This window comes from Schistosoma mansoni, chromosome W, assembly GCF_000237925.1.
Source record: "Schistosoma mansoni strain Puerto Rico chromosome W, complete genome".
NCBI lineage: Eukaryota > Metazoa > Platyhelminthes > Trematoda > Strigeidida > Schistosomatidae > Schistosoma > Schistosoma mansoni.
The window spans coordinates 15,201,066-15,228,863 of record NC_031502.1 but is presented as its reverse complement, the minus strand read 5'-3'; the positions used below and the strand labels follow the sequence as shown (position 1 = coordinate 15,228,863).

Below are 27,798 nucleotides of genomic sequence, written 5' to 3'. Positions count from 1 at the left end.
TGGGAAGTTGATGTCAACATCACATCCTGCTTTCTTGGTAGAAGTAAGTAACTAAAGGGTGACTGTATAGCAGTTGAATTGTTCTTTTCATCGTTCAAGTATCCTGCATTGAGAGTAGATCATTTGTGCATATTTTTCTGAAATATTCTCACTAACTGCCGAACCTTTTAATATGTGTTTCCTTGGATAGTCTGAAAAGTCCCGAACAATTTTGTTTGAATACAAACGGTGAAACTTAGCATTTAGCAAGCTCAATAATTAAGTATACAGTGTGTATTTATCGCTGAGGAAAACCAAGCACAGTAATTTTCACCTTACATTTGACTTGTTAAATTCATGTTAGCCTGTACAAAATTGGATCACATAGCCTATTATTTCAGAAACAGTAATATTGCACTGAAAACTTTATTTTGTGAATAACAACTTTATATGTGATCAAAACAACTAAGAGAACACGCACAACATTGGAAAACAAAAACCTAGAAATTTGTTGAAGGTTCCATTCACAACCCAAATTTATTTCAATAATTTTTTGAGTACTTTGCTTTACTAAAAATTTAGTTAACCAGTGATTTATTTAAAGTGGACGGGTCTGGTTACCGTAGTTATTAAGTTGGATATTTTTTTTAGTTATTTAGGTTTATTGGACCATTGACTAAATATTAGTTACCAAAAATATCTCCTGATATGTTTAGTGATTTGAAGATGCATTTTTACTGGAAGTTGAATCAAGAGGACCGCCCCTAGAGGCAACTCCAGATTCCCGAAATTGGGCCTCCTGTCTGTGCTCTTAGCAACCGATAGTCGCATGGTAGCCGGTGACCAACGATTGGTTCATACGCCATTTGTTCCTCCAGGAAACTGGAGCCCATGTGCACCATTGGTTTGGAATCAGGGTTTTCCAACTTTCCTAAGTAGACTCTCCGTGTCCACCGACCAGGTTAAGGCGCCGGACATTCGCTTTTCGTCCTCTCAATTTCGTAAACAACACTCCCGCCATGAGAAGGCAGTGAGTAGACTTTCCTTGGCAGTGGCTGTACACGCGTGGTCATGTGAGAGCATTTCGAGAGGGAGAGCGGACTCTTCCCACCTTCGACCGTACCAGGGCATTTGGGGGGCATTTTTGTGAATAACGACTTTATACGTGATCAAAACAACGAAGAGAAGAGATTGATACTCATGTTAATAAAACTATGTTTTTTACAGAGCATCCTTCAACCTATGAATTTAGGGAACAGAGAAAATTGGTATGAAATTACACCATTAAACAAGAAAACTCACTTTTTTGTCTAGCCAACCTCTTAGATTCCATTTCTGTTTGGAGGAGTTTTCGGTCATTCATATTAATCGGTCTTCCAGTTATTTTGTCACGTTTAACAATTCTGCCATGTATGGGACATCGACCGCTTGGATCACATCGATGGCATAATGAACCAGACAACAAGGGAGCCCAACAGAACAGCTGTCGCGGAGCTACTGAGGTCGAAATTCACAATTAGATAATTTAGTGAATTGGACAAGGACAATCTATTAATCACGTCAAGTTTATAAATAGTAATCGGATAAATATTATTCTGTCTACGCTTGTAAACGTGCAAAACCGCTGATCGAGTGAGTAAAGTTGACGAATTCCGCCTGTTCTACACAGAATTGACAACTTAAATTCTGAAGAGCAATAAACTGAAAAGTTTTATCGAAAGGACCACATCATATTTTCATTCGCTTCTCAGAGCATGTCTGAAACATGAAATCCATGGGAAGTAACTTATTAAGTGTTAGTATTTAAATAATGCTAATTCTCATCACCAGATAACTAATTAACTACCAATAAAACTATTTTATGAAATGTTTCTTATTAGATTTTGGCCTGCTGACTTAAGGTATAAAGTGAGATGCACTTGTGATTTTTCGAGATTTTTAAATTCTTGGAATTTTTTGGTATGGCACCTTCTAGAAATGTTCGTATACTACAACTACGAATCCCTACCTTCTTAGATGTGCCAGAAAAACGAGAGCAAGAGAGGAAATTTAGAATTTTTAAGAGAGTTGAGGTGGTTATTTATTATTATTTACTAATAATAAATTTATTTATTTAAACACATAAATATTGGTACAAGGAAGCACCAGATACATATGCGCCGCATAAATCTCATTCGATTTGTATGAGGGCTGTGATACTGCCCAGGTGCCCAAACTGAAGCAGGGTTGATGTGGTAACTTTGAAGATAATAATTAAATATTTTGATGATTGGTATCAATCTGTAAAAAACAAATTTATGGGCAATATGATATGAAGTTAGGATCTGAAGCAGAATGTGTATAATGAGATGAGAAGACGAAAGTTATTTACTTGGCTCCTGGGTTCATCAATGAGAAGATCCAAATGACCAATATATATGAATGTAAAAAGTCTTATATTTATTGGGAGAATAAAGGTTATTTACGAGTTTGGTTTATAAACAAAACTAGATACTATCTACTTCCATAAGTAGTATCAAATGAACACTTAGTTTACTAATATCAGTGTACCCTGTCCAACCTCATAATTGCTTAATTTATTGTCCCAAAAGACAGGTCAGACACCAACCCACCGAGGCTGATGAGACTTCAAGATAAGTGAAGGAGTCAACATAATTACTTTGGGAGGATGCACACCAGTCCCGAGGCAAAATTTCGCATTCAAATATAGAGAAATGCACTATAAAAATTCTTGCATTGTTACTCAAGGCGTCCGTAAAACTGCAGTACATCGGTGTCTTCAACAAATAAGATCACATCATCCGCATATTCTAAGTTGATAGGGGAACCTACTAGTAGAAAATCAATTCTTACGGATTTAGAGTATGATTTTTAGAACAGCTATGACGAAATAAATGAAAAGATGGGTAACGAGCAGCTCTGACGAACACTACTCGAGGTTGACACCTCCGATAAAAGCCCACCATGCTCATTGAATCGACCAGTAGTGTTTGAGTAGATAGCCTTCCCATAGTTTATCTACACAAAAGCCTAAGTTAAAGTAGTTTAAACAGCTTCACAATATTTAGCTGGCAAGAAACCAAAATCTAGTTAGGTGTAGAGAAATGTATACAATCACGTTGATTAAATTTAAGAATACAGCTTATTCATATAAACCACTTGTCAGACTGGGTGATACGATGCCCAAAGATTAGACCTAACAGTTGCTTGTCACATTTTATTTTGTTCATATTGCGCTAATCATTCGAAGACCTAAATCAATTATCCGATTTCGTGAGTAGCCATCACCCCTCCACCCACACACACTATAGGTCCACCTATCGATTAGCATTCTATTCACTGATTATGACAATTCGAAGTTTTGCCGAATCAAATCACAGAAAACTTCCGAAACACTAGGTTTGCAATTCTCACAAATAATTAATTTACGAACACTGGCTATATTCTATTTCTCAACTGTCTAGGCATTAAACTTTTGAATAACTGGATTACCAACAGAAATTTACTGCAGTTTCCATGTGGTCAACCTGTGCCTTTAAACATCAAGTCTTACCTTATCACGAATTAGCTGAGTTTGAAAATCGAAACCAAAATTAAAGTTTTGTAAGTTGAGGCGTAATGTCGCGCTTATTGTGGAAATTCTTCTCAATCTGCAGTTCAAATCAGATATTAAGTGGCAAAAAGTCAATCGCCTACACGGAAAAAAAATTTGTAAATTCTCACTAATTGTTTCTGGGCTAGTGAGAATAGTCGGGGTTTTATTTGGGGTTACATGTTCATGAAAGAGATAACAAACAAAAGGTAGTTCTTCAGTGCACGATTTACAGGTCTATGACCTGGTTTTCAAAAGTATTCAAATTCTAACTATTAGGTCACGGGTTTTAAGCCAGACCAGTAATTAATAACTGATTTACCGTGACTGTTTGGTAATAATGTAGCAAAATTTCTATGAAATCTACACGATAATATACACGTGAGGTTAAATATGATAAAATACATATTTATATCAATTAAGAACGATACCCGTGAAGTCAATGTCTTTGATCTCATTTTTCGTAAATTCAAGCGTGTCTGCAGATTCAGAATGAATATTTGGATGACAACATTGAGTATCATTCGTTGAAAACCATGAAATAGCTGAATCAAGATACTCTTTTGGTCTATTATATTCGTCTGGATCAATAGGTTTCCAAAAACGATGAACAGATTCGTTATCCCTCCAAGATGTTGTATGAAGGTTTGTTGTGACATTACAAGAAATGATGTTTTGTGTCGAACTCGTTACAATGGTTCCATATTTTTGAGACCTAGAAAATTTTTATTGAAATGCAGAAGACAAGAACTTCAAATAATTTCATGACAACATATGAGTGATTAAGGAACAGTAGATAGCAGTAACTGTGTAGATGAGAAAAATCGAAATTAAAATAATATAGGGATATATATATATATATATATATATATCACTCAATCAAAAAAACCTTTTGGAAAGCATTCCGAGACTCAAACTACATACTAAATAGTTTAAACATTACCAATATAAAATATTTAAATCATAATAAAGCCGTACGATTTAGGGTCGAGATGTAGATTAGTGAAAACTGATGTAATGATGATTAAAATTACCAAAAGAGGGAAAAGTGGATAGTTTTAATAAATGCCATAATTGTTACTGAGATGACCTAGAACGACACACGCTAAAAATCAAACAGTAAACAACCAATTACACATTCATGACAAAAATTAAGAACACATAAAGGGAATTTAATTTCATATCAAAAACTGATCACCCAAAAAATTTTTTCAGAAGGTCAATGGAAGGCGTGAGAATCAGGAGAGAAGCTTATATAGATTCAGATCACTACGTGGTTGTGGCCAAGATGAAACAGAAGCTAAAGAAGCAATGGACAAATCGGGAAACAGCATTACAAAGATTCAATATAGCCTTCCTTCGAGATACTGACAAACTCAACGAATTCAAGATAACTCTCAACAACATGTTCCAAGCCTTACAAGATCTACTGAAAGAAGAAAGTACGATGGAGGACAACTGGAAAAGAATCAAAGAAACAGTATGTTCAACGTGTCAGGAGGTTCTGTGACTCAAGAGGTATCATCGTAAGGAATGAATCTCTGCCGAAACATTAGACATGATTCAAGCAAGGAGGAACAAGAAGACAACAACTAACAACAGCCGAGCAACTGCCTTCTCATGGCGGGGGTGTTGTTTACGAAATTGAGAGGACGAAAAGCGAATGTCCGGCTCCAGTATCCTAAAGGAACAAATGGAGTATGAACCAATCGTTGGTCACCGGCTACCATGGGACTGCATCTCCTTAAGATGCTCCACTGCCTTGTGGACTAGACCTTCAGGTCAAAGGCTTGGGGGTGTGGCCCCCTAAGAAAACCACCTGCTTCAGTCTGGGCACCTGGGCAGTACCACAGCCCTCACACAAATCAAATGAGATTTGTGAGGCACATATGTATCTGGTGCTTCCTTGTACCGATATTTATGTGTTTAAATAAATAAAATAAATAATAAGAACAGAGAAAGTCAAGGCACAAACTGAATACATAGAAGCAAACAACAGCATTACAGCTGACAAGTGGGAATACGTGGAAGGCCTAGCAACGACAATGGAAAAAGCTGCAAGAGAGGGAAATATGAAACAGCTATAAGACACAAAGAAAAAAATAGCAGGAAAATATAGTAAACCATACAGAACGGTCAAGGACAAAGAAGGTAAGTCAATCACGGAGATCCAAGAGCAGAGATACAGTTGGGTCGAGCACTTAGATGAACTGTTGAATAGACCAGCTACATTGAACCCACCGGACATCGAAGCAGTGCACACAGACCTTCCTATAGATGCCACTCCACCAACGATCGGAGAAATCAGCATGGCCATCAGACAAATGAAGAGTGCGAAAACAGCAGGACCTGACAATATACCATTTGAAGCACTGAAGTTAGACATTGAAGCAACTGCAAACATGCCCTGCGTTCTATTCAGGATAATTTGGGGGAAGGAACAAGTTCCGATGGACTAGAAACAAGGATATCTCATCAAGATATCACAGAAAGGATATCTGAGTAGATGTGAGAATTACAGAGGCATCACTTAGTTGTCAGTACCAGGAAACATTTTCAACAGAGTGTTGCTGAACTGGATGAAAGATTCAACTTCAAGATCAACAGGACAGACTCGGTAAGAATCGGTCATGCACAGACCAAATCGTGACAATACGGATCATCGTTGAACAATCAATTGAATGGAACTCATCATTATACATTAACTTCCTTGACCATGAGAAGGCGTTTGACAGTGTAGATAGGAGGACTTTATGCGATCTCCTTCGACACTATGATGTATCTGAGAAAATCTTCCACATCATACGGAATTCATACGACAGACTACAGTGCAAAGTGGTGCATGGAGGACAGCTGATAGACGCATTCCAAGTGGAGGACTGGAGTCAGACGAGGTTGTCTAATCTCCCCCTTCCTCTTTCTTCTAGTTGTTGACTGGATTATGAAGACCTCCACATCTCCAGGAAAGAACAGAATACAATGGATAGCTTAGATGAAACTAGACGATTCGGACTTTGCAGATGACCTGGCTCTCCTATCCCATACACACGAACAAATACAGAGAAAGACAACAAATTTAGCAGCAGCCTTTGCATCAATAGGCCTCAACATACACGAAGGAAAAATCAAGATTTTCGAATACAACACAAAGAATATCAACCCAGTCACACTTGGTGGAGAAACTCTGGAAGATGTAGAAACATTTACGTACTTGTGAGGCATCATTGATGAACAAGGAGGATCGAATGCAGATGTAAAGGCGAGGATTGGCGAAACAAGAACAGCTTTCCCTCAATTAGAGAACATATGGAACTCAAAACAACTGTCAGCTAATTTCAAAGTGAGAATCTTCAATACGAACGTCAAGACAGTTCTAGTGTACAAAGCTCAAACTTGGAGAACTACTAAAACCATCGTCAAGAAGGTACAATCATTTATCAACAGTTGTCTACGCAAGATACTCAGTGTCCGTTGACCGGGTGCCATTAACAACAGCCTACTGTGGGAGAGAACAAACCAGGTTCCATCTGAAGACGAAATTAGGAAAAGACTCTGGGAGTGGATCGGACATACACTACGGAAATCATCAAACTGAATCACGAGGTAAGCGCTAACTTGTAATCCTGAAGGGAAACGAAAGAGAGGAAGACCAAAGAACACACTGTGTCGAGAATGGGGAGCAGACTTCAAAAGGATGAATAACAACTAGAAAGAACTGAAAAGGATTGTCTAAGACAGGGTTGGATGAAGAATGCTGGTGGACAGACTATGCTCGTCTACAATGGGTAAGTAAGTAATATATATATACTGTAAATTTACAGTGTGTATTTAATGTTACCAATGCTCCAAAATTTTTAAACAGATCCGACTGACAGTATGGTACAAATCAAAAGCATTTATATCTGTATATAAGCATTTTGTCAGTAAGGCTCTAGTGCTCTGCATTAACCTTAAAGTTGAACTATTTTGTTAGGGTTAAATGACATTGTCGTTACTCAATACGACAATTTCATAAAAATTAGGACAGATTTATAAACGCTCCGGTCATAATATTATCAATAACTTAATTATTATAAATACTTGTATTTTCCTAAAGAGACAATTTCGTTCAAGAACTTAGTCTTTCACTGAACACAGTTTTTTGAAACAAACAAATTAGAAAATATGTATCTTCTAAACGATATAGTTAGTGAAATTTATGAATTGGTGGTAACAATACTGAAATCCTCAGGATTTCTTTAATTTGCAGATCATTTGATAAAAGGATTGTAGATCTCCTTAAGTGGGCTTACAGTTTAGCACACTCTAAACTAATTGATAAAGGATAACTAATACGCGAATCAAATGTAGATTTTTGATATCACAAACGTAAGATGTTTGAATTGTCGGTTGGTAATATTTTTAACTAGATGCTTTTTGTACATTAGTGTGTACGTGATCACCCTGAATTATTTATCAATTCAATGGGTTACAAAATTTAGGAGGGGTATGTTAGGTCGGCTTACAATAAACTCTAGAGAGGCTCATAAAGAGCCCAACCAATCAGCGATTAGTTAGAAGCTATGCTACTAAAAATGCTACTAAAATAACAAGGTCCTGATTGGCTGTTAACATAATGCTACTATGGAATCTCAAGGTCTTTTAATTACTATAAAACCCCTGTTTTTCTGTACATAAATGAACCTTGTAGTAAAGTGCTTCTCTGATACTCGTGTCTTCTCTCTGGTCTTTCAAGTCGCTGAGTAGTGCTAGCCTGGGGTTATCCGAATAGCTAGGATCCGAATAAAGCGGTCAACCTACAAGACAGATCAGGGTATTAAAATAAAAATTACTCAGAAATAAACTAATATGCCACAATTGGAGGAGAACTGGAAATCTCATAAAAGCAATAGTAACAAAAATATGCACAACATTAACTAAATAAACGGTTACCATTAATTGAGCTTGATTTGAAACTGTGAACGATACTGGTTGTTTGCTTTTGTCTCGAATGAGGTGATTACTACTTAATTAGAGTCTGGTTACTTTACCATTTTGTTTAGTGAAAAAGACTTTAATCCATCGTTTACAATACAATCGACTGAGGAAACAAAAGGTAGTTTATAATCACTATTCACTTTATTCAGCAATACGAATTATTATTATTAAACATAGGTTTTGTGAAGCTAGGTAACCTATTAAACACATCCAGTATCAATTATTTTGCATGGTGTACATTGAACAGTTTATTGATCAAACGAATATAAGATATCACATAATATAAATCAGGACACATTTGATGTTAATTTTATCACTAAACGGAAAGTTGGAGTTAGGACAAATAACGCAATATGAAACGTTGAAGCAAAATTTAAAATTTATATACAGAGTGAAGATTGAGTACATGAATTATTATTATTTTTATTAAAATTATTATTGTGCATAGCCATTTGCATACACATAAATTTATTAGAGTTCGCTTAAGCCGATCACAACAATGACCTATTTAATCAGTAAGAAAACTAACCGCTCACAATGACTAGAAATCCTAATTCCTATTGATCCAAAGTAGTTTTTCCGGATCCCAGTAACCAGTCAGAACACAATAATAGCAAGCCGATCTACCTTTTATTATTAGAATTCAAAAACTTATAGTATAATATACATTAGTTACAAGATCATAAGGCACCATACATAAGAAGTTATAGCTTGTACACCATTAAATCATGTGATATAAAACCGCGAAATAAGTATATAACTGATTAACGATACTTTAGAAACGGTAAAAACGTACATCGATACCGAGTTAGATGGAAGTTTTCAATAAGGACAATATGAAAATACCATACACCAAATATTCAGCAATTACACTCCATAATTTACCGTATACCAGTTCTGAAAGGTTTACTTTTCCGAAATATTCGCTCCAATCTAACAGTATATTAATCCAACCAATCATTTTAAGTATAAAAAAAAGAATGAAATATTACGTTACTTTTCAATGTTGAAGTTTTATACACTTGTAAGGCGTCCGACGTCTCAAGAGTGCAACTCATTAGCAATAAATTGTCTGCTTTGTCGTTACAGTCAGATGAATTAAGGGGCAAAATAAAACTTACTCAAAAGTACATTACAAAAGTATAAGAAATGAGAGGATAAAAACAAGCAAGAATTTTGAGGAACAAGATCATAATTCCATACGAATCACTAACAAGTTAATAATTTCTATTATTGGAATATAATATAAGGGGATATTTCCCATCATAAAAATCAATTAATATTTTAGCAAAATTACTTCGGTTGATCTTCATTCGTTAACTGGACTATTTGTTGGTTGGGGTTACTACTAGTAACGGACAAACTTTTAGAGTTAATCGACTCCATTCTTCCGCATGATAAATTTTCGTGTAATGAGCTTGGATAACATAGTGATTTACCAGTATCTGACGTAGTGCTGATTACCTCTTCAAAATCACTGTCATCACTAGAAATAGAAGGAGTACCTATCAAGGTGAAACAATGAATTAGATAATTCTAAATAACAACACAAACAAAACTTTGTAAAATATGTACATGATTAGAAATGGAAATGCCATGAAAAAATTTATATGATGATTTTTGTTTTCCTTTCAAAAACAACGAAACAACTGTAAAAAGTTTAGCTCGATTGAGAGTACTTGCTATACAGTATGCACATAGACGAAAATGGTCATGTGAATGTGTCTTAATGAAGTAGGAAAACGTTACACATGTCTTGATTACTGACAGATGATAAAGGTAACATATAGAAAAGACCTTTAATACCAATCAGATTAGAACTACTATCATCAAATTAATGTTATAGACCTCAACCAACAGAGCTACGAAACTACATTGTCAACCAAAATTTATTTAATCATTTACTATACAACGTTTAGAACAATTGGCTAACCAACCTTTAACTTTCAAAATAAAGGTGATCATATGATTTTCAAAACTTTATTTAGCTTGTTTAGTGTTATAACTGAAACAGAACTGATATCGCACGATGCAAGGAAGAAGACAAATACTGACGGCAGATAAAAATTAATGTAACAGCCAAATATTAAACTTCAGAATAATATCTGGATACATTCATATACATAAAGATTTACTTACTTTGATGATTAGTTAACGAATATCACACTGAATCGATTCATGATCTCACGCTTGATCATTTTTATAACATCTCTCTCATTTTGTCTGAATAAGTATGCGCAGATATTGTTCGTAATCGCCGGGATATGTTTAGTAGGTTGCTTGGCTGTGACTTTTCAGGTCCTTCCATTAGTACTTTCTCAGCGTGCAAGTAAATCTGTATACAAATAAGTGTGTTTGTTATGATCTCTGGTTTTCACATCTGAAATACATTTTCATCTGCTACGCGTTTTCTTACGTTAATCAAGTGATATCAGTTCTGTTTCCATTTTAACACTTCTGATTACACGAGATGTATTTATTTCTATAATAAATTCTCATTATATAGTATTTCTTGGATACTCAGCGCTTTGACCGGGTTGGTAAGTACGGATGATCCACCTGTGGGAGATAGAAAGCTTTGATTCTACACCAGTGGTGCCCACAGGCTAGGGGATCTAAAGAAAATAATGAAGCATGATTCCACTTTCGGTCACCAACTACCGTGAGACCGCATACTCTAACATTGCTCCACTGCCTTGTGGATTAGACCTCAAAGACAAAAGGTCAAGGAGTGGACACTAAGAAAACCACCTACTTCAGTTTAGGTACATGGGTGGTAACCCAGCCCACTCACAAATTTAATCATAACTACAACTCGAAAAACCTGTGCCTGTTTCAATCCTCATTCTCATAAATATTCGGTAACGTTCGTCGTTAGTATATATTGCATTACTTGTCTAATAACATTTATAATCATTTTGCGTATTTTATCTTCCAGCTTATACAACAGCTGGTCTATGGTGGAAACCCTGTCCTATCTAAACGATCTCAAGTCACTGACTGGTCGGAATTTGAATGCTACCACCGACTACGAATACTGAAACTACATATACCATTAAAACTGGCCACCTTCAACGTTCACACACTTATGCGAATCCGACAGCAGATAGGGTTGGCTATATCCTTAGAAAGTCTCAACTACCAGGGAATAGGTCTACTTCTGATTGCGTCCAAACTATTGGCTTCTATCATACTTCGTAAATTGTTCAAAACTCTAGAAAGAATGACTCGTTAGGAGCAGATTGGTTTTCGTTCTGGTCGGGATGTATTGATCATATCTTCGCCCTCCTCCAAATGTTAGAACACCGTCATACTTGTCACAAGCCAACAGTCATAGTTTCTTAAAATTAGGGTCTTGGATTCGTTGAATAGGACCGTCCTCTGCGGCTGTCTATCGAGTAAAGGTGTGCCCTATATACAAACACCTCAAGCAGAGTGAGGCCATACAACCACCTCTCTCCATTGTTCCATTCAAGCAATGGGGTTAGGCAGGGTTGACCAATCTCACCATTCCTCTTCAACTTTGCTATTCATGACGTTCTGGAAACAGCTCTGATGGATATAGGTAGCGATGGTGTGGACCTGTTGTCTAGAGAAAGACTTCTCGACCTGGAATATGAGGGTGATATTGTCTTACTGTGCGATGATACCCAAGACATGCAATCCGCACCTAATCAGTTGGCAATTAGTGTCCGTTGGTATGGCATGTGCTTTGCACCTTCAAAATGTAAAGTACTTTCACAAGACTGGTAGTCGAGAAGTTCACGTATCTGGGTAGCTGCATAAGTGCAGGTGGTGGAACGTGTGATGAAACCAATTCATATATGGTGAAGGTCAAAGCGGCTTATGCCAATCTGGACCATCTTTGGCGTCTTCGTGATGTCAGTCAGGCTGTAAAAGATCGGATCCACAACGCAACGGTGAGAGCAGTTCTGCTCTATGTCTGTGAGACATGCCCTCTTCTAATTGAGGATCTTAAGCAACCTATCAACATTGTTGTCTCCGAAAGGTTGTTAACATCCAATGACAACACCATGTCAGTAATGAGCAAGTTCGGCATCGTGTGCATGCGGGTACAGTGACGATAATTCAGTCGGTATCACCATCTTGAAGCAGCAACTTTGATGGCTTGGAAATGTTGTACGAATATCGCTACAGCGAATTCTACGTCGTGCATTATTTGTTGATGCTGGGACATGTTGGAGAAAACGGGGTGGTCAGTGCACAACGTAGTGTCGTGGTATGAAAGAAATCTGTACAGGACTGGCTTCTATTGGTCCGTCACGACTTCCCGGTTGGGGTCCTAGAGATGATGGAACACAGTGGCTTGAAGCTACTAGACATGACTTAGAATAGAAGCCACTGGTGATCATGCTGTAACTTTCTTTTACTTTCTTCATAAAACGTAACTTGTTTAACTAGAAGAATTCTTTCTGGTTGTACCTTTGCTATCTGAACTGCATCTCCCATTATTATTATTTCACTCTCATACACTAATTTCTGTTCGTTGTTGTTTACCTTTTTCTTATGCGCACTTTACATTCTTTGTCTCTTCACAGTCTCATTGTTTTAGTGTGGCGCATATGTATTTGTTGCTCCCTTGTACTGGCAGTTATGTGTTCAAATAAATAAATAAATAAAGCATTCCTTAAGATTTGATAAAAAAATATGCATGGATCATAAATATACTTGGATAACCATGGATAACAGATTATTAGTGCATAAAGGTGGTCTTAAAGAAGCTGAGAATAATATACGTATAGTAATCAAACATAACTTTAATATACTTTTTCGAAATGATGCCTTTCTTACTAAGAAGCCATAGATTTTAAGATTATGATAATCGAAGTTACACGAAATTCGGATATACGAATAAACATATTCAGCAAGAAATGTTTTGTCGCAATTTCAGTTAAAGAGCTTGGTGTAAGTAACCTTCGTTCGTGCAAATTAACGTAAAGCAACTACATAAAGTTGCAGATTTCAGCTCAATAAACACACTTCCCGTACTATCTATATAGGGGAGAAAGAAAGTAATAGAATAGTAAGAATACGATATCCCTATTGACATTTAACGGATATGAACCATATAGGCATGGTAACAAGAAATTAGAATGAAGAAGTCGAAATAATGATATTTTCAATGACGGTAAGAAACTGAATTTAAAAAATAGGGTTCTGTAGAGAGACTTCAGTAAGAAAAATGTGATAAAAGCCACATAAACTAAACAATGAAGTAGGTATTTCACAAATATCTACGCATAATTTTATAGATAAACATTGAGAAGTACTCACGGGCAGGATTATTTACGCGATGCATTGGCTCACTATCAATGAATTCGATTCGATCATATAATAAAGATGTCAAGGTTTGAATTCGACTAATCCACTGTTTAAGAATTTCGATTTTTTCATTTCTTTTAGAAGAAAGTTTTGCATCAAAATTCATTGAGTGAGTACTTTCCAAAGTCTGAAATGAATATATATGTATGGGATTTGACAGTAGAAAGGCTTGTAAAGAGTCTTAACATAATGAGATTTTTTATATGAAATACAGAGTAGGGTTGAAAATCTAACACGAATGATCGAACTATGGGAAGATTATTGAGTATACAAACTATTTTAATTGTCAAAATACATTTCCCTGTATCAGAAATATTAGAATCCTCATACAGGAAATAATGGGACTGTTTGGATTTGAACAATGATAAAATGTTTCGTAGCTAGTCGATTTAAACTCAAGATTAAGAATGTAGTACCGAAGTTACCCCTAAATTTGAACTATGCATTTACTGAAATTCATTGACACAAAAACAGTCAAGGAAAGTTCACCAGAAACGGGAAAATAATAATACTAAGATGAACAATAGACGAAAACGAATAAGTGAACACAAGCGAATCGCCAGTGAGAAAATCAAGAAACATGAATTCATGAATCTGGATGAAGGGTCTATACTATCAAAATTCTACACAACAAAATCCATATTTTCAAAGTAAAAATTTAGGACCAAAGAATTAAGTCCTCTTTACATCTCAACATTGTCAATTACTGAGATGTGTAGTCGTAACTCATTAGTTTAAACGTCTAACTACTACGTCTTAGATTCAGTCTGAGAAACTATCTTGCCTTGACCAGAGGTGTGGGATATCTGTTATACGTTCCGAAAACTTATATCAGATTTGGCACCTGATCAATTAACCGGACTTTCATCTTCCTTAGAATTCAGAAAGAACGGTGTTTTTTTAGAGTTCAAAGCAAGTCGGTGTCGACAACATGGTCTGAAATGTCCAAAGTTAATATGTTGAAAACTACCCACAAAAATTGTGTATGATCAGTCCCAAATGGATGTTTCCTAAACTTTGTTGTCATGCTACTAGGTCAATAAGACGTTCACCTAAACCCAGTTTTCTGTTTATTTTCAAGAAGTATTCTTTTACAGGGTGAGTAGTCGAGAAGTGCCAAACATTTACACACACCTTGAGTAGCACACTCAAGCACACTGATCACACTCAATTCTTTCAACTGATATTCGCCTATTCTTACCATTAAGTCCACCTATTTCATTTATTCCTGTGCAGTATATTGCTTTTTGTTAGTAGTGAGAATTGTGTACACGTTTTTGTTTACAACAGAGAATGTATGGTGTAAGAAAACAAACATTAACGTTTGAGATTTTTAAAAATAATACGTTAATGGAGATGTATTCTATCAAACTCACTTCCAAGTAATTCATAAGTTTAGGTCTATGTTTTTCTGCCGCTAAACGAGCGAAAACTGTAGCTGAATGTTCTAATTCTTTCGTTTCTGTCGAACGTTTAATATAGATTTTTGGTTCAAATGAAGCTCTAGATGAATTAACCTTACTATTACAAGGCAACTGAATTTCAATAGTAAGTGTAGAGCCCAAACTGAAACCACTTGAACTTCCAGGAAGACATCCATGCAAACGTAAAGAATCGAATGTGTTCATGGTTGTCATAGACTTATGGTCAGTCTCTGATTGATTTTCGATTATTTCCATTTTATCAATTTCGCTAGACTCAGAAGTTGGATTGGGAACCAGTATATCTAATATAGTTGACAAAGAGACTAAATTTTCTTCAACCGACTCGCTACATTCTGGAATGGTACAGAAAACATGTATTACATACATGTGAATAAAGGATAACACAGAAACTAACAAAATTTTATTCACCTAATTTCCAATGTTGTTTGAAAGCAAGCTGGATGGTGCAGTCAATCAGTTAGTCAAATACGAGGTAAAATGTCGATTGATCGAAGTTGTCACACTAGATATTCCATGTAGACAGCAAATAATTTATAGGTATATGTCCGCTTTCCGTAATCTTTTTTTGCAGTACCTAGATGTCCAATATCAAGTTTGAGTTACGTAGTATGGCTAGTTACGCCCAGTGCATAAATCTAAATATAGTCGATTTTTCTAAATGGTATATTACAGGTGTATACATTTATGGGAAAGTATAAGGAATGGTTCTATGAAATACTTGTTTGGCTGAAATATATGGACAGTTTGAGAGATAAGCCACGATTATGTTTGCACGGAACATGGAAATTATTTGGTAAAAAAAAGTTATTTCTTCGGATAATCCAGATCAACTATACAAATTCACATAATTTTCCATTATATATATAGAATGGTAGTATTAGAAAACTAACAAAATGTTGGTTTGTCAAAATTATTTTATCAATACAAAAAATGAAGATAAATGAAATATCACTATTCTACGGAAATAATGTTAGGATGTATCGATACTTTGGTCTAGATTGAGCTTAATGCATTCAGAAAGCACATCAACAGATGGTTAATCCATGCGAATAATATCAACGATATACATAATGTTTACTACTGACAATTCATTTAGAACTTGTAAGATTTATTGAAATGCAATTTATTGTTGTTTGCATCAAAGTGTACCTTCGATTTCATTCAGGCAATCATCAAGAAGGCGATGAGATTTTATCACTTGACTCTTGAACAATTGAGACTTTTGTTGACGTTGTTCTTGTATCTTTTTTATTAGTTGTTTTGTTGGACAATATCCAGAACAATCATTACCCAAAGGCCGACTATCCAAATTGAGGAAATTTATAAATGCTTTCAATTGACCTTTGGCTCTCTGTGATGGTACCCATGATAGGGGCGGGGATGGGTCAGGATTCCAAGGAGTAACATCAAAATATCCTTGTTCTAATTCATACTCCCAATCAAGCAGAAGTTCTATTGCTTCAAACTGTAATTCTTTAGCGGCTTCTTTTGGTAAAAGAATAGGCGCAGAATATGATTCTAACTGTACCATATATGAAAAAGTATCCTACGAAAAAAGAACATCATAAAAGATGAGTAGATAATCACAGTGTGAAACAAACATAAAGATGTCAGTGACATTTATCGAGACAATTGATCCCACGTATAATTAGGCACGATGGAATGAAAATTTAAGATATTTCATTTGACAATTGTTTGTTGTTCACTCAACACAGCGGTCGCAAGTGCTTTAAATGCAAAGAACCTGACCATTCAAATTGAGTAAAATGCCATGTTTTTTAATCCAACTTAAATACTAATACCCTGACCATTTCCTTTAAATGTACTATATTCCGAACGTATTACTAAGCATTGAAATACAGAAACTTCGAAATCTTTGCACGATCTCATTACAGGGCATGTGACCGAAGTTTTATGAGCAAGTTTGTATCTGTTCTCCCTTACACGCTGTTACGTTTGAACCATACTACAATTTTTTTTTGAAAAATGACGAGGAGTATTCTTAAGCAAATTACATCAGAGTGTCTGACTTGGAAACCAACTGTTTTTTTGAGAAAGACAGGCTACCTACATATGATAGAATGTTGAAAATCGGTTAAATCACCTTCAGAGTAAGATTTTTACGATCTTTAATTGATACAACTGGACTTATATTTGGTTGCTCTTAACTTACCTGCAAATTATCTAAAATCAAGTTACGAAGACACTTCGCTAAAGGAATGAATTTGATTGCATCATTTATACTAAGAGTTAACTGACGAACGATCGCTTGAGGAGAAGATAATAATCTAAGTAATCTTAACACGCCAAGTCGAATCTGAGCATGATTACGGCGTAATTGAACAGTAGCAAATCGAAATAAATCAGAAACAGTAGAACTTGATTTGCTGGAAAAAATAAAAGCAAATGAAGTAGGTTATTCAAACTGCTATATTAATTTTTAATCACCTAAACATTAATGTTTTCGAATAAAATAATCAAAGACCATAACAAAAAGATACACAATTTTAGCCACTCACACACATGAATCTCAACATCTTATCGCGATGGGCAAACTTATAATACTATCATGTCTTTATCTTTAATTTTAGAAGTCTGTAAACGTGAGTATGGTACACAAACATAACATAGAACGTGTATCACTTTAACTAGCTGCACTTCTAATCAGCACAGCATAAAACTAACAAGAGTAGGATTGAAAGGGTGCAAATACTGGCATCGAGAGTACGAAAGAAAGGTTAGAGAATGAAAGCTATAAAATAATACATGAACTATAGGGGAATAAGGATGGAATACCTTGATTTGATCATTCTTATAGGTTTTGTTATTCGCTTATATTTTAACCAACGTAGTGCATCACGGTAGACGGTGGTTATGAATGCGTAACACGATTGATCAGTATCAATTAGTGAAGGTCCACTGCTTAGTCCATTACTTGCATTACATTAGTAACCATGTTCATGTAACCTAGACATTTCTTTTACAAACGAATCACAACTCAAACCCTTGGTGTAAAAGATAGAGTCGTCGCATAATAGATTCACTTGTTAATAGACAACAGGACATTTCTCTAGTGCCACGAGTGGTTCAAGCCAGGCAAGTATTTCTTATGTGTCAGCTACCAAGACACTATTACAGATGAAGCTTCCAAAATAGGTGGTCAACGTTAGTTAAGTATCAACGTTAAGCATTTGTTGAAAATCGACCACAAACATTCCCACGCTGTCGTTCAAAGTCTTCAGAAGACTATGAATTTCTTAGCCACTAACTGTTACTTGACAATGATCTATAGAGAGAATATGGTTTCTTCAAAATATTGCAATAAATCTGAGCACAAGACACATAATAATCAGTATTCAAATAATCTTACGCTAAATTTATAGTCAGAATACCACAGAAAAGATAGTTACCAGAAGATTTAAATAATCATTGCTTACTCATAAGAAAAAAGGATTTACGGAACTACATTCTCACATATGATAAGGTAATTTCATGATTCTGCAATACCTGCCTTTAACAGATGTGATGAATGAACTACCAAAAGTTAGAGAGATGATACAGCGTAAAATGTGTAGGTATATCGAAAGGAATTTGAGGTTTTCGAAAACTTATCAACAAGAATGAGTTTCCAAGCGCTAGATCCAACTTAGCGTTTGGAAAGTTAAAATATCGACTTGGAAAAATTCTTTGCAGGTTGACTACAGTTAAATTTTTAAGAAATACGAAATTTAAAAACACCTTCACCGTTTTTGAAGTCATTCGCAACTTAGTTTTTGGAAGTTACAGAAATTCCACTGAACTGTGTTTCGTATCAAAAAGGTTTTATGATATAATGTAAGTTCGTGTTTGACTGAAGTGTTGGTGGTTGTTTTTTTATGGAATCTAACAGCATATCCAGAAGCAAATCTGTAGGTGGCAACTTATTTTTTGTATATTACCCCTTAAATGATATTTATGTTTAAATCCAGATATTTTTTCTTCGTCTCCCGCTGGTCGTTGATCTTTGCTTGTCTTGACAGTGCCGTTGGTGAGTTTCGTAATTCATCATTTGTTTCCTGATGTGGATCTAATAAATGATAAGGATAAAGGCTATGGAATTAATAGAAATAGGAATTTAAGTCCCATGTGCAGCCTCAACATTTAAAACGTACATGCCCATTGGGCCTACCACAGAAGTGATGTTTGCAGAAGGATCAAACAGGAATTCCGAACTATTATTGGAAATTTGTTTCGTCAGTAGAGTGGTACTCAAAAGAGTGGGATGATTCAGCGATGTTGTGGACAACTGATTAGCCATAATATTCACCAAGTTTATCGGTTGCTGTAACATTAATTTTGGATTTGTAGCATCAGTCGACATTGTTAGGCTGATTCTAGTTGCATTTTCTGGATATGTAGCATTTTCCAACTTACATAAGTTCATTAAGAATAGAAAATGATATTTATTTATTTATTTAAACACATACATATTGGTACAAAGGGGCACCAGATACATATGCGCCAAACAAAATAGGAAATCAACCTGTATAAAAAGCTTTTGTAAGACTATGATATCTACTCAATTAACTGATAGTAAGAGGAAAGTCTTGATTGACCATTATTATTTAATCTATAGATCTTTTGTAATTGTACGCATTAAGAGTTTACCGAAAATTAACGGTAACATTTCTACTCCGGTGCCTTATCAACCAAATCTTGTTAGAAGGGATACCACCAAGGTATTACTTACTTACTTACGCCTGTTACCCCTCGTCGAGGAGCATAGGCCGCTCACTAGCATTCTCCATCCAACTCTGTCCTAAGCCTTCCTTTCCAGTTCTTTCTAGTTTCTATTCATCCTTTTCATATCTGCTTCTATTTCCCGGCGTAATGTGTTCTTTGGCCTTCCTCTTTCTCGCTTCCCTTCCGGATTCCAAGTTAGGGATTGCTTTGTAATGCACATTGGTGATTTCCTTAATGTATGTCCTATCCACTTCCAACGTCTTTTCCTAATTTCCTCTTCAGCTGGAAGCTGGTTTACCCTCTCCCATAAAACGCTGTTGCTGATAGTATTCGGCCAATGGATGTTGAGTATTTTGCGTAGACAACTGTTTATAAATACTTGTACTTTCCTGATGATGGTCGTAGTAGTTTTCCACGTTTCAGCTCCGTACAGTAGGACTGTCTTGACGTTCGTATTGGAGATTCTCACTTTGAAATTAGTTGAGAGTTGTTTGGAGTTTCATATGTTGTTCAATTGTAGAAATGCTGTCCTTGCTTTGCCAATCCTCGCCTTTACATCTGCATCCGATCCTCCTTGTTTATCAACGATGCTTCCCAGGTACGTGAATGTTTCCACCGCTTCCAGAGTTGCGCCATCAAGTGTGATTGGGTTGGTGTTCTCCGTGTTGTATTTGAGAATCTTGATTTTTTCTTCGTGAATGTGGAGACCTATCGATGCAGAGGCTGCTGCTACATTTGCTGTCTTCGTCTGCATTTGTTCGACCATCAAGGTATAGCACGAACTGAACAGATTGAAATACTTCAAACTGGAGTTCTGAAAACTACTCGAATTTATGATATTTTTATTAGGCAAGATGTTTAAAGTGTATAAGCCTAACATTATGACGGAAAAAGGATTTATTTTATAAATGTAATAGTAAAATAACATAATTTAAATGGAGATTGTCAGGTATACATTAATCAAAATTACCTGCATATATTTACGGTCTCTTCAACTAGTGAACAATCAGCGTTATTGGAACCAGATGTAGTAATTTTGTCAACCAAAAGTTGTAAGCGAACTGCACCAATTTCTTTTTCTTTTGGTGCTTTTGACATTTAACCTAGAAATAAATACGCATAACAGTTTAAATTGCCAAAAATCTAAGCAACACTAAATTGAAATGCTTTTAGCGGGAAAGTGTTTATGGAAACACCGAAATGATAAACTATACCTTTCACGAAGTGTGACAATATTCTTCGAAGTATATTAAATTAAATCCATTTTGTCCAAATATAAGTGATTTGCGGAAGCGTGTTAACGCTTAAAAAGCAAAACAGTCAGTGACCCTATATACTGACGACGTAAACTTGGTTGATTTTCAGATCGTTTTTCACTTCATTGTCAACCAGAATTACTGGTTATTAAGTGTGTAGTGAACGAGGACTCAGGTGGAGATAATCAGTTTATTACTTAACACAAAATTACCAAGTTCTTTCGTAAAATGTAAAATCTATACATCAAGTACTTCATTTGCAAATCTTCCATTAATTGTCTTTACATCCTTTATGATTTTTCCAGTGCAATCTTCTCAACCCTCTTTTGACAGGCATTCAACTTCTGACTGGTGTGACATACTACTTATGTCTGTCGACACAAGTAGCATACACCACAAGTGTAGGCGTATAAGAAAAAGAAATCTCATCTATTTCACTGGATTCATTCTGACACCTCAAGCGATAACTATCGAAGTATTTTATAATGATACATCTAACCTCGAAAAGCCTTAAAACCTGGTTACTTCAAATGAGCGCCTGATGTTCAGTATGGTTATCATCAGTCTTATGATATCAACAACTCTAAAGTGATAATTCACACAACCACACTAGCAAAAGTGAATGAAAGAACAAAATTGTGAAAGTATATATGTATATATTTAGAGTTATCTCATTGTTTGTTTGTTGGTTCACATTTGCTCATTGAACTAGAGTCGCCCTGTAAGTATATTAAATTGATTAGCCAAACGAGATGATAGTACTTACGGATTTCCCCAACCATTCATCGTTATAAGCGCTAAAATCAGGTGACTCAACAAAAGGGAAACAAAATCTGAAAAGAAATTTTTGGAATAACAATTACATAAAATTACTCTCCAATTTTCATAAGCTGACCATAACGACCAACATTCAAGTTTAAACAGCCACCCCTTACAGTAGTATTACCCTGAACTAGCTGTAAAACATCACATGGAGCAATTAATGAACTATTCTCATTCCAAACAGATATATTAATCGTGCCTGTGCGATCAGCGACCTTCGCAGTCCGAACTTCATTGCCATCTTTCGTACGCGTGATAGGACCTTGTGACATAGTATAAATTGTAGTCTAAGCAAACAACAAACCCAGCTCCAAAACTATAAAAACACATGATACACGTTTCATGTTGGGTTTCAGATCTTTTAAAAAATATGACTGGTCCTTAGTTTCACCCATGTACTGGCATGTAATGAAAAATATAGTTTACAATTCTGTAAAAAAATAAAAAACGTACGTAGAATACATTGGAAACAACAACATAAGTAAAAAGACTACTATACCGTAACCCAAAACTAAACTTGACAGCTATTGTTTAGAATGTGCCCTAGTAGGTTGATTTCACGTACTTTCTGTTATTTAAGTGACAACAGAAATGGTGCAGCTGTGATGAAGCTAATCCGTCTACCCGCTGCTATCAGAGTCCATCAAAACGACATTACCTAAAGCAGTTGATATTAACAACGTCAACAAACTAATATTTTTACTAAAATTTCAACAGGTTACTGACAACCCACAACTTTCATTATAAAATAAAATGAGGTCAGGTCATTTCAGGACAATTTGTAAAATTTATTCCCTTCTAGACTTTTTTTAAAGATGCATTAAACATCATCTTCCAGATGAATGTTTAGATAGGTGCATGAGCGATATTCTTATTTCAGGTGTAGAAATCCTTGATACCAGAGTACTACATAGCTAATACATCTTAAAAAAGGTTGCTTTACTCCATTGATTCCCTATCGCGTTGTGTAACTGTGATATAACTTATCTATAACCCTGATGACATCCACATATTGCATAACTGAGCACACGAGTTCGGTGTGATTCAAGACACGGTCTTGATGTACAACCGCTATGACTATTTTGACTTAATAAGAGTCCATAATAGTGAATTTTTTATTACAATTCGGTAAAAAAGGGCATGTTCGTGTACATGAGTATGAGCAACATTCTTTATGTGAGAGTACGTGATACTAGTAGATTGCATGAATAGGCGGGTTTTCAACCGAGTCGTGTCTTGATCATTAGCCTACTTCTGCAGAGCTCGAGAGTATCACTCCCAACCTTGTCTTGTCTTGTTACTGTCAACTTGATTTCGCCTACCGCACCTAGTCTTAGATTTCCAGATAATATCTGACTTTATGAATGAATCATTTATTTCGTCAACGAAAACCTCACTCAATTATCAGGTCAGTAGTTCAATAGTGCATAAAGTGTTTGATGGGGGATTTACACCTAATCACCCTCCGCAGATTGATGGTGGATATCTTTAATGTACGCTCGAGTTATTAAGATAAAAGTGGCAGTCTGCGTAGAAGTGATCAGAGGTCAGATTAATACCTTTTTTTCAATACAGCCGCTAAGTACATGTTTGTTTACTTGAATCTGAAGTATGCTTTATGCATGCGGGCTAATGATACTCTTCGGTTGCCCAGACCAAATTAAACTTAGATGCCCGAACCTGCAACTTGGTATTCTAGGATCATGGCTAGCAGCGGATTCCAGAACATATGTTTCGTCCTATTCGGATGAATGAATGCCCACAAAGACATACAAATTTCAATCCTGAACATCAACAATGGAATATTACAAACCTTGACTGTAGTTGAAAGTTGAGTTTTGTGACCACATCTGCGAGGTTTGAAAGCAGTTATGGCCTATATATATATATATATATATATATATATATATATATATATATAGCCTTAAAGAAATCTGGAACCGGATTCAGGGGCTTAACTAGACTCTCAGTCATATTTCAGTATTCCAACTAAGAAGAACATGACAGATAACAGCATGAGTAACGATAGAAACAAAATAACTGAAAGAATAATGCTACAGAAGATAAATTTCGCTTACTAATATGAGATTTAAACATTTAGTATGAGTTCCAAATCAAGTACAAAGAAATCATAGCATAAAGAAGTGGAACATTTCGTAATCAGTCATGTAAGTTATCTAATTATTTAATGGGAAAAGACTAGCTAATATTGAGAGGGAATAAAACGTGTGACCCTCAAGTAAAATTTTACCACTTATAATAATAAAAATAATAAAATCTTAATAGTGTGAAGGTAATTAAATTCCAGCCCTATTGACGAACATTAAGAAGACCAAATCAATTTAGAGATTTCTTAGTATGACTTCTAAATGCTTTATTTCGCTGACCGAGAGCAGGTCTTCGTTCGATAAGTTATATTGGTAATGAAGCTATATCTTAACTACCCACTTACCGTGATAAGTGAGACAAGCAAGTAAGATACAATCGAAACGACGAAGTAATAAGCACGAACAGATGCAGCTTATCTTTACTTCGAAATCACTAGTCCAAATGAATGCGAGAATTACCATATCGAATCTCACACCACCAACAATTTGTAGTACAAACATAATCCATGTTGTATGCAGACGGGAACAAACAAAACACCATTTTTAAAGACCGTGAAGGACAAATTATCTGTGGACATTTGAGAACGCAACTATCGGGAATATAACAACTACAAAAATTCATTTGCAGTGTGTGAATGTATTACTTCGTATGTTTCATTAAATACTTTTTCTAATCAGAAACAGTATTTCTTTTAGACAGTTACTGAACAATGTACGGACATTCAGAATGCAGTCAGTCATTATTGACGTACGACCTGGAAATGGACCTATCTGATTTGTCATAACACACACCAGCAAAGCGAGAAAGGAAATAAACAGGATAAGAGGGATAGGATGGGAAACCATATCCACTATAGCGGACATGTGAAATACAGAATGAGGAAAAATGAGATTGAAGAATGGAGATTCAGGAATAAAACTAAACTCAATATTAAAAAGAGGTGGAAACTAAGTAATACTGCGCCATTGTGACCGATTTAGCACCACGTTACTTAAAGTTTCTAACCGTTTATTAATTACTGGGCGGGGCCAGAATTGGAGTTCCACGGCTACCCAAATGACCTATACTAGAAGTAAGTGAATCGTTGTTATATCTTGATCTACTTATCCGCTGACTTTTCCCAACCTACGTCAGACATTACACTTCTAGATAGCGGTGGTTGGATAAACGTAACTTGTCCATGTCAATTTAACCGGCGAAGGTTGGAAGTTTTATTGACCAATTCGCCTTTTTAACCGAATACTTTATGCCTAAGCACAGCATTACTCAAATGAGGGCCAAATGAGGGCATAAACCTGTGTGAAGAATTCAAATTATGATTCAAAGTTCACGGTTAAGGCTAGGAATTATACTTAGGGTTTTCATCACGAACTGACATCAGCTATAATGCCAAAACTCCATTTGTCCAAATGGATAATTGAATTTCGCGCCAAAATCTTATGATCACTTCTCTAGTAGACGCTGAATTATCACGTCTTCCCTAAAATCCGCTGTAAACCGATCGTACGTAAGCATCAGGTACCGAACTTAGCGCTGTGACCTTGAAAACCCGCGAAAGCTTCTGATTGGTTCGGCAGTATAGTTTAGTCCTACCTGAATATATTGCAATACAGCGTCCAACAAATGAAAAGTTGCAGACTGGGTTAACCTCTTCGAGTAATGATTAACTTAGCCAACAGAATAGGAACGAAAGCCTATTTAAAAGGTCTATGAATTTGAATAAATTAGTCCAGTCAACAGATTGAAATTCCATATAAAGGTCAAGAGGCTAAAAGCAATCTAGAGTCGGTATATATGTTCCAGGACCTGATGAAAGATGAATAATCTATTGACATCTATACGGTTCAATATTCATTCAATGCTTGACTTAGAGTCACAAACTGCAAGCCCAAGAAAACCAGCCCGGTATTGAATTTTTTGGAGGTGCTGTTAATATCTGAAGCAGACAGACTTACCGACTCCAGACGCTTAACAGTTAAAATGATTTGTAGGGTTATTATGATAATATTTTTGTCACTTCTCATAGACTAATAAAGTCAGTAATGCAGACCATTTAACTGTAATGGATTGATTTTAATCCTCGTTTTATAAAAAGAACTATAGTTCTACTAGAGTATACTCTATGGTACATATATTTCTGGGAAGTTTATTGCATAAAAATAGACAGATTAAAAACGCTGCTTGGAAACATATGAACTTTGAAATATGTGAAAAAACCAAGTTGATATTGTCATAAAATCTCTAGGCCCGACGAAAACAACCACATACAAATCCAAGCCAGATCTCAGCAAAGCACTGAAGACCTACATACTACATTCCCGCCATTCAATATTCAATTTCTTCATGACGAACTCAGTCACTTCTCGATATGTTGATAACCCATCAAATATATCTTCCAACCTCCTAGCTTCTGACTTTTGGTTTCATTAGGTAGGTGCGATTCAGTTATAGAAGTTGTTACTGGTAAAGTGTTGTCAAACTACAATACCTGTGGTATCTTCAGTATCCTCATTGGTGAGCCCGATGTGATCTGGTACACCAACGCATAAATTGTGGGTCTGTTCCTTTTCGGAACTTCATAAATCATTGCCTTACTTTATTTTTTATATATTGTGATATTTTTTTGTATTTTTGAATACTTTTCCCTCGTTCATCTCTATACTTTAAATTCGTCATGACAGAACAGACTCCTAAGCTACTTAAGATCATGACTATTACACCACCCTCGTTTCAGATAATGCCCTTTTGGCCAGACGATAGCGAAGCTTGATCCTGCTACGCAGAGAACGACTTCCACGAATACGACATGAATGATCTACGCGCACAATTCCTCGCGGTTGTAAAGGTACTAGTACGCGAATTCAACAGGTACGTAGCACGTAGTATGTTTACAAAAGATGTTTCAGAACCTTTCGAAATTCTAAAACGGTCCATTTTGAGACGCAGAGATCTAACCGATCAACAAAGGTTAGATCAACTCCTCAATAACTTCGATCTCAAACATGATCCAGCAACAGATGTGTTGCTAAGAATGAGAGATGTGATTGTCCAAAGAACTTTTGATGATGGCCTATTCAGATAACTTTTCTTGTGTAAACTTCCTCAGCAGGTTCAAGCAGTACTTATCACTTTTCAAAACAACGCCATAGACGAGCCGGCTGCATCTGCTGACCGCATCCTCGAAGGCCTCTAATGCTGAGGTTTTTTCAGTCAAAGAAAAACCTCAAACGACCCAGAATGACATTACAGAACTATGTCATACACTTACACTCTATCTTAGATTTCGTAATGACCGTAAACAGTCACATACCCAGCGAAGAAACACTTCGCGTAAGCGGTTTGTCTCCAGACCACGAGAGACGGGTAACCCCGACTGGTGCTGATATCATAGCCAGTATGGGGAGTCTGCCGAATATTGCAGAAAACCCTGCAATTACCCCAATTTAAAATCGAATAACACGAAAAACAATCCGGGAACTTCCCAGTAGGCACGCGTTAACGGCAACCGCGCCCAACCACATCTGTGGTCGTCGATGTGAGCCTCGACGTACGA

General features: G+C 36.0%; 2 protein-coding genes across 4 annotated transcripts; both read right to left on the bottom strand.

Annotated features, from left to right (window-relative positions):
* Positions 1-735: 735 nt before the first annotated feature.
* Smp_032930.1 (hypothetical protein) lies at positions 736-21,234 on the bottom strand (the record flags this gene model as incomplete). 2 transcript variants are annotated; one of them, XM_018788700.1, is made up of 8 exons in its annotated part: positions 736-1,473; positions 4,003-4,286; positions 9,846-10,053; positions 13,844-14,018; positions 15,268-15,668; positions 16,486-16,882; positions 17,510-17,723; positions 21,029-21,234. In XM_018788700.1, the coding sequence occupies 8 exons, from the start codon at positions 21,154-21,156 to the stop codon at positions 1,256-1,258; spliced, it is 2,025 nt and encodes a 674-aa protein (XP_018654215.1). The 2 variants fall into 2 exon arrangements, with proteins under 2 accessions (XP_018654215.1, XP_018654216.1); XM_018788699.1 differs by having other exon boundaries at positions 1,256-1,476; positions 21,029-21,156.
* Positions 21,235-21,954: 720 nt separating this feature from the next.
* On the bottom strand, positions 21,955-26,546 carry Smp_032920.1 (putative ob fold nucleic acid binding protein; the record flags this gene model as incomplete). 2 transcript variants are annotated; one of them, XM_018788696.1, is made up of 5 exons in its annotated part: positions 26,514-26,546; positions 22,441-22,566; positions 22,188-22,398; positions 22,081-22,147; positions 21,986-22,033 (listed from the first exon to the last, which is right to left on the bottom strand). In XM_018788696.1, the coding sequence occupies exons 2-5, from the start codon at positions 22,529-22,531 to the stop codon at positions 21,986-21,988; spliced, it is 417 nt and encodes a 138-aa protein (XP_018654213.1). In that variant the 5' UTR covers positions 22,532-22,566; positions 26,514-26,546. The 2 variants fall into 2 exon arrangements, with proteins under 2 accessions (XP_018654214.1, XP_018654213.1); XM_018788697.1 differs by having other exon boundaries at positions 21,955-22,033; positions 22,188-22,566.
* Positions 26,547-27,798: the final 1,252 nt, after the last annotated feature.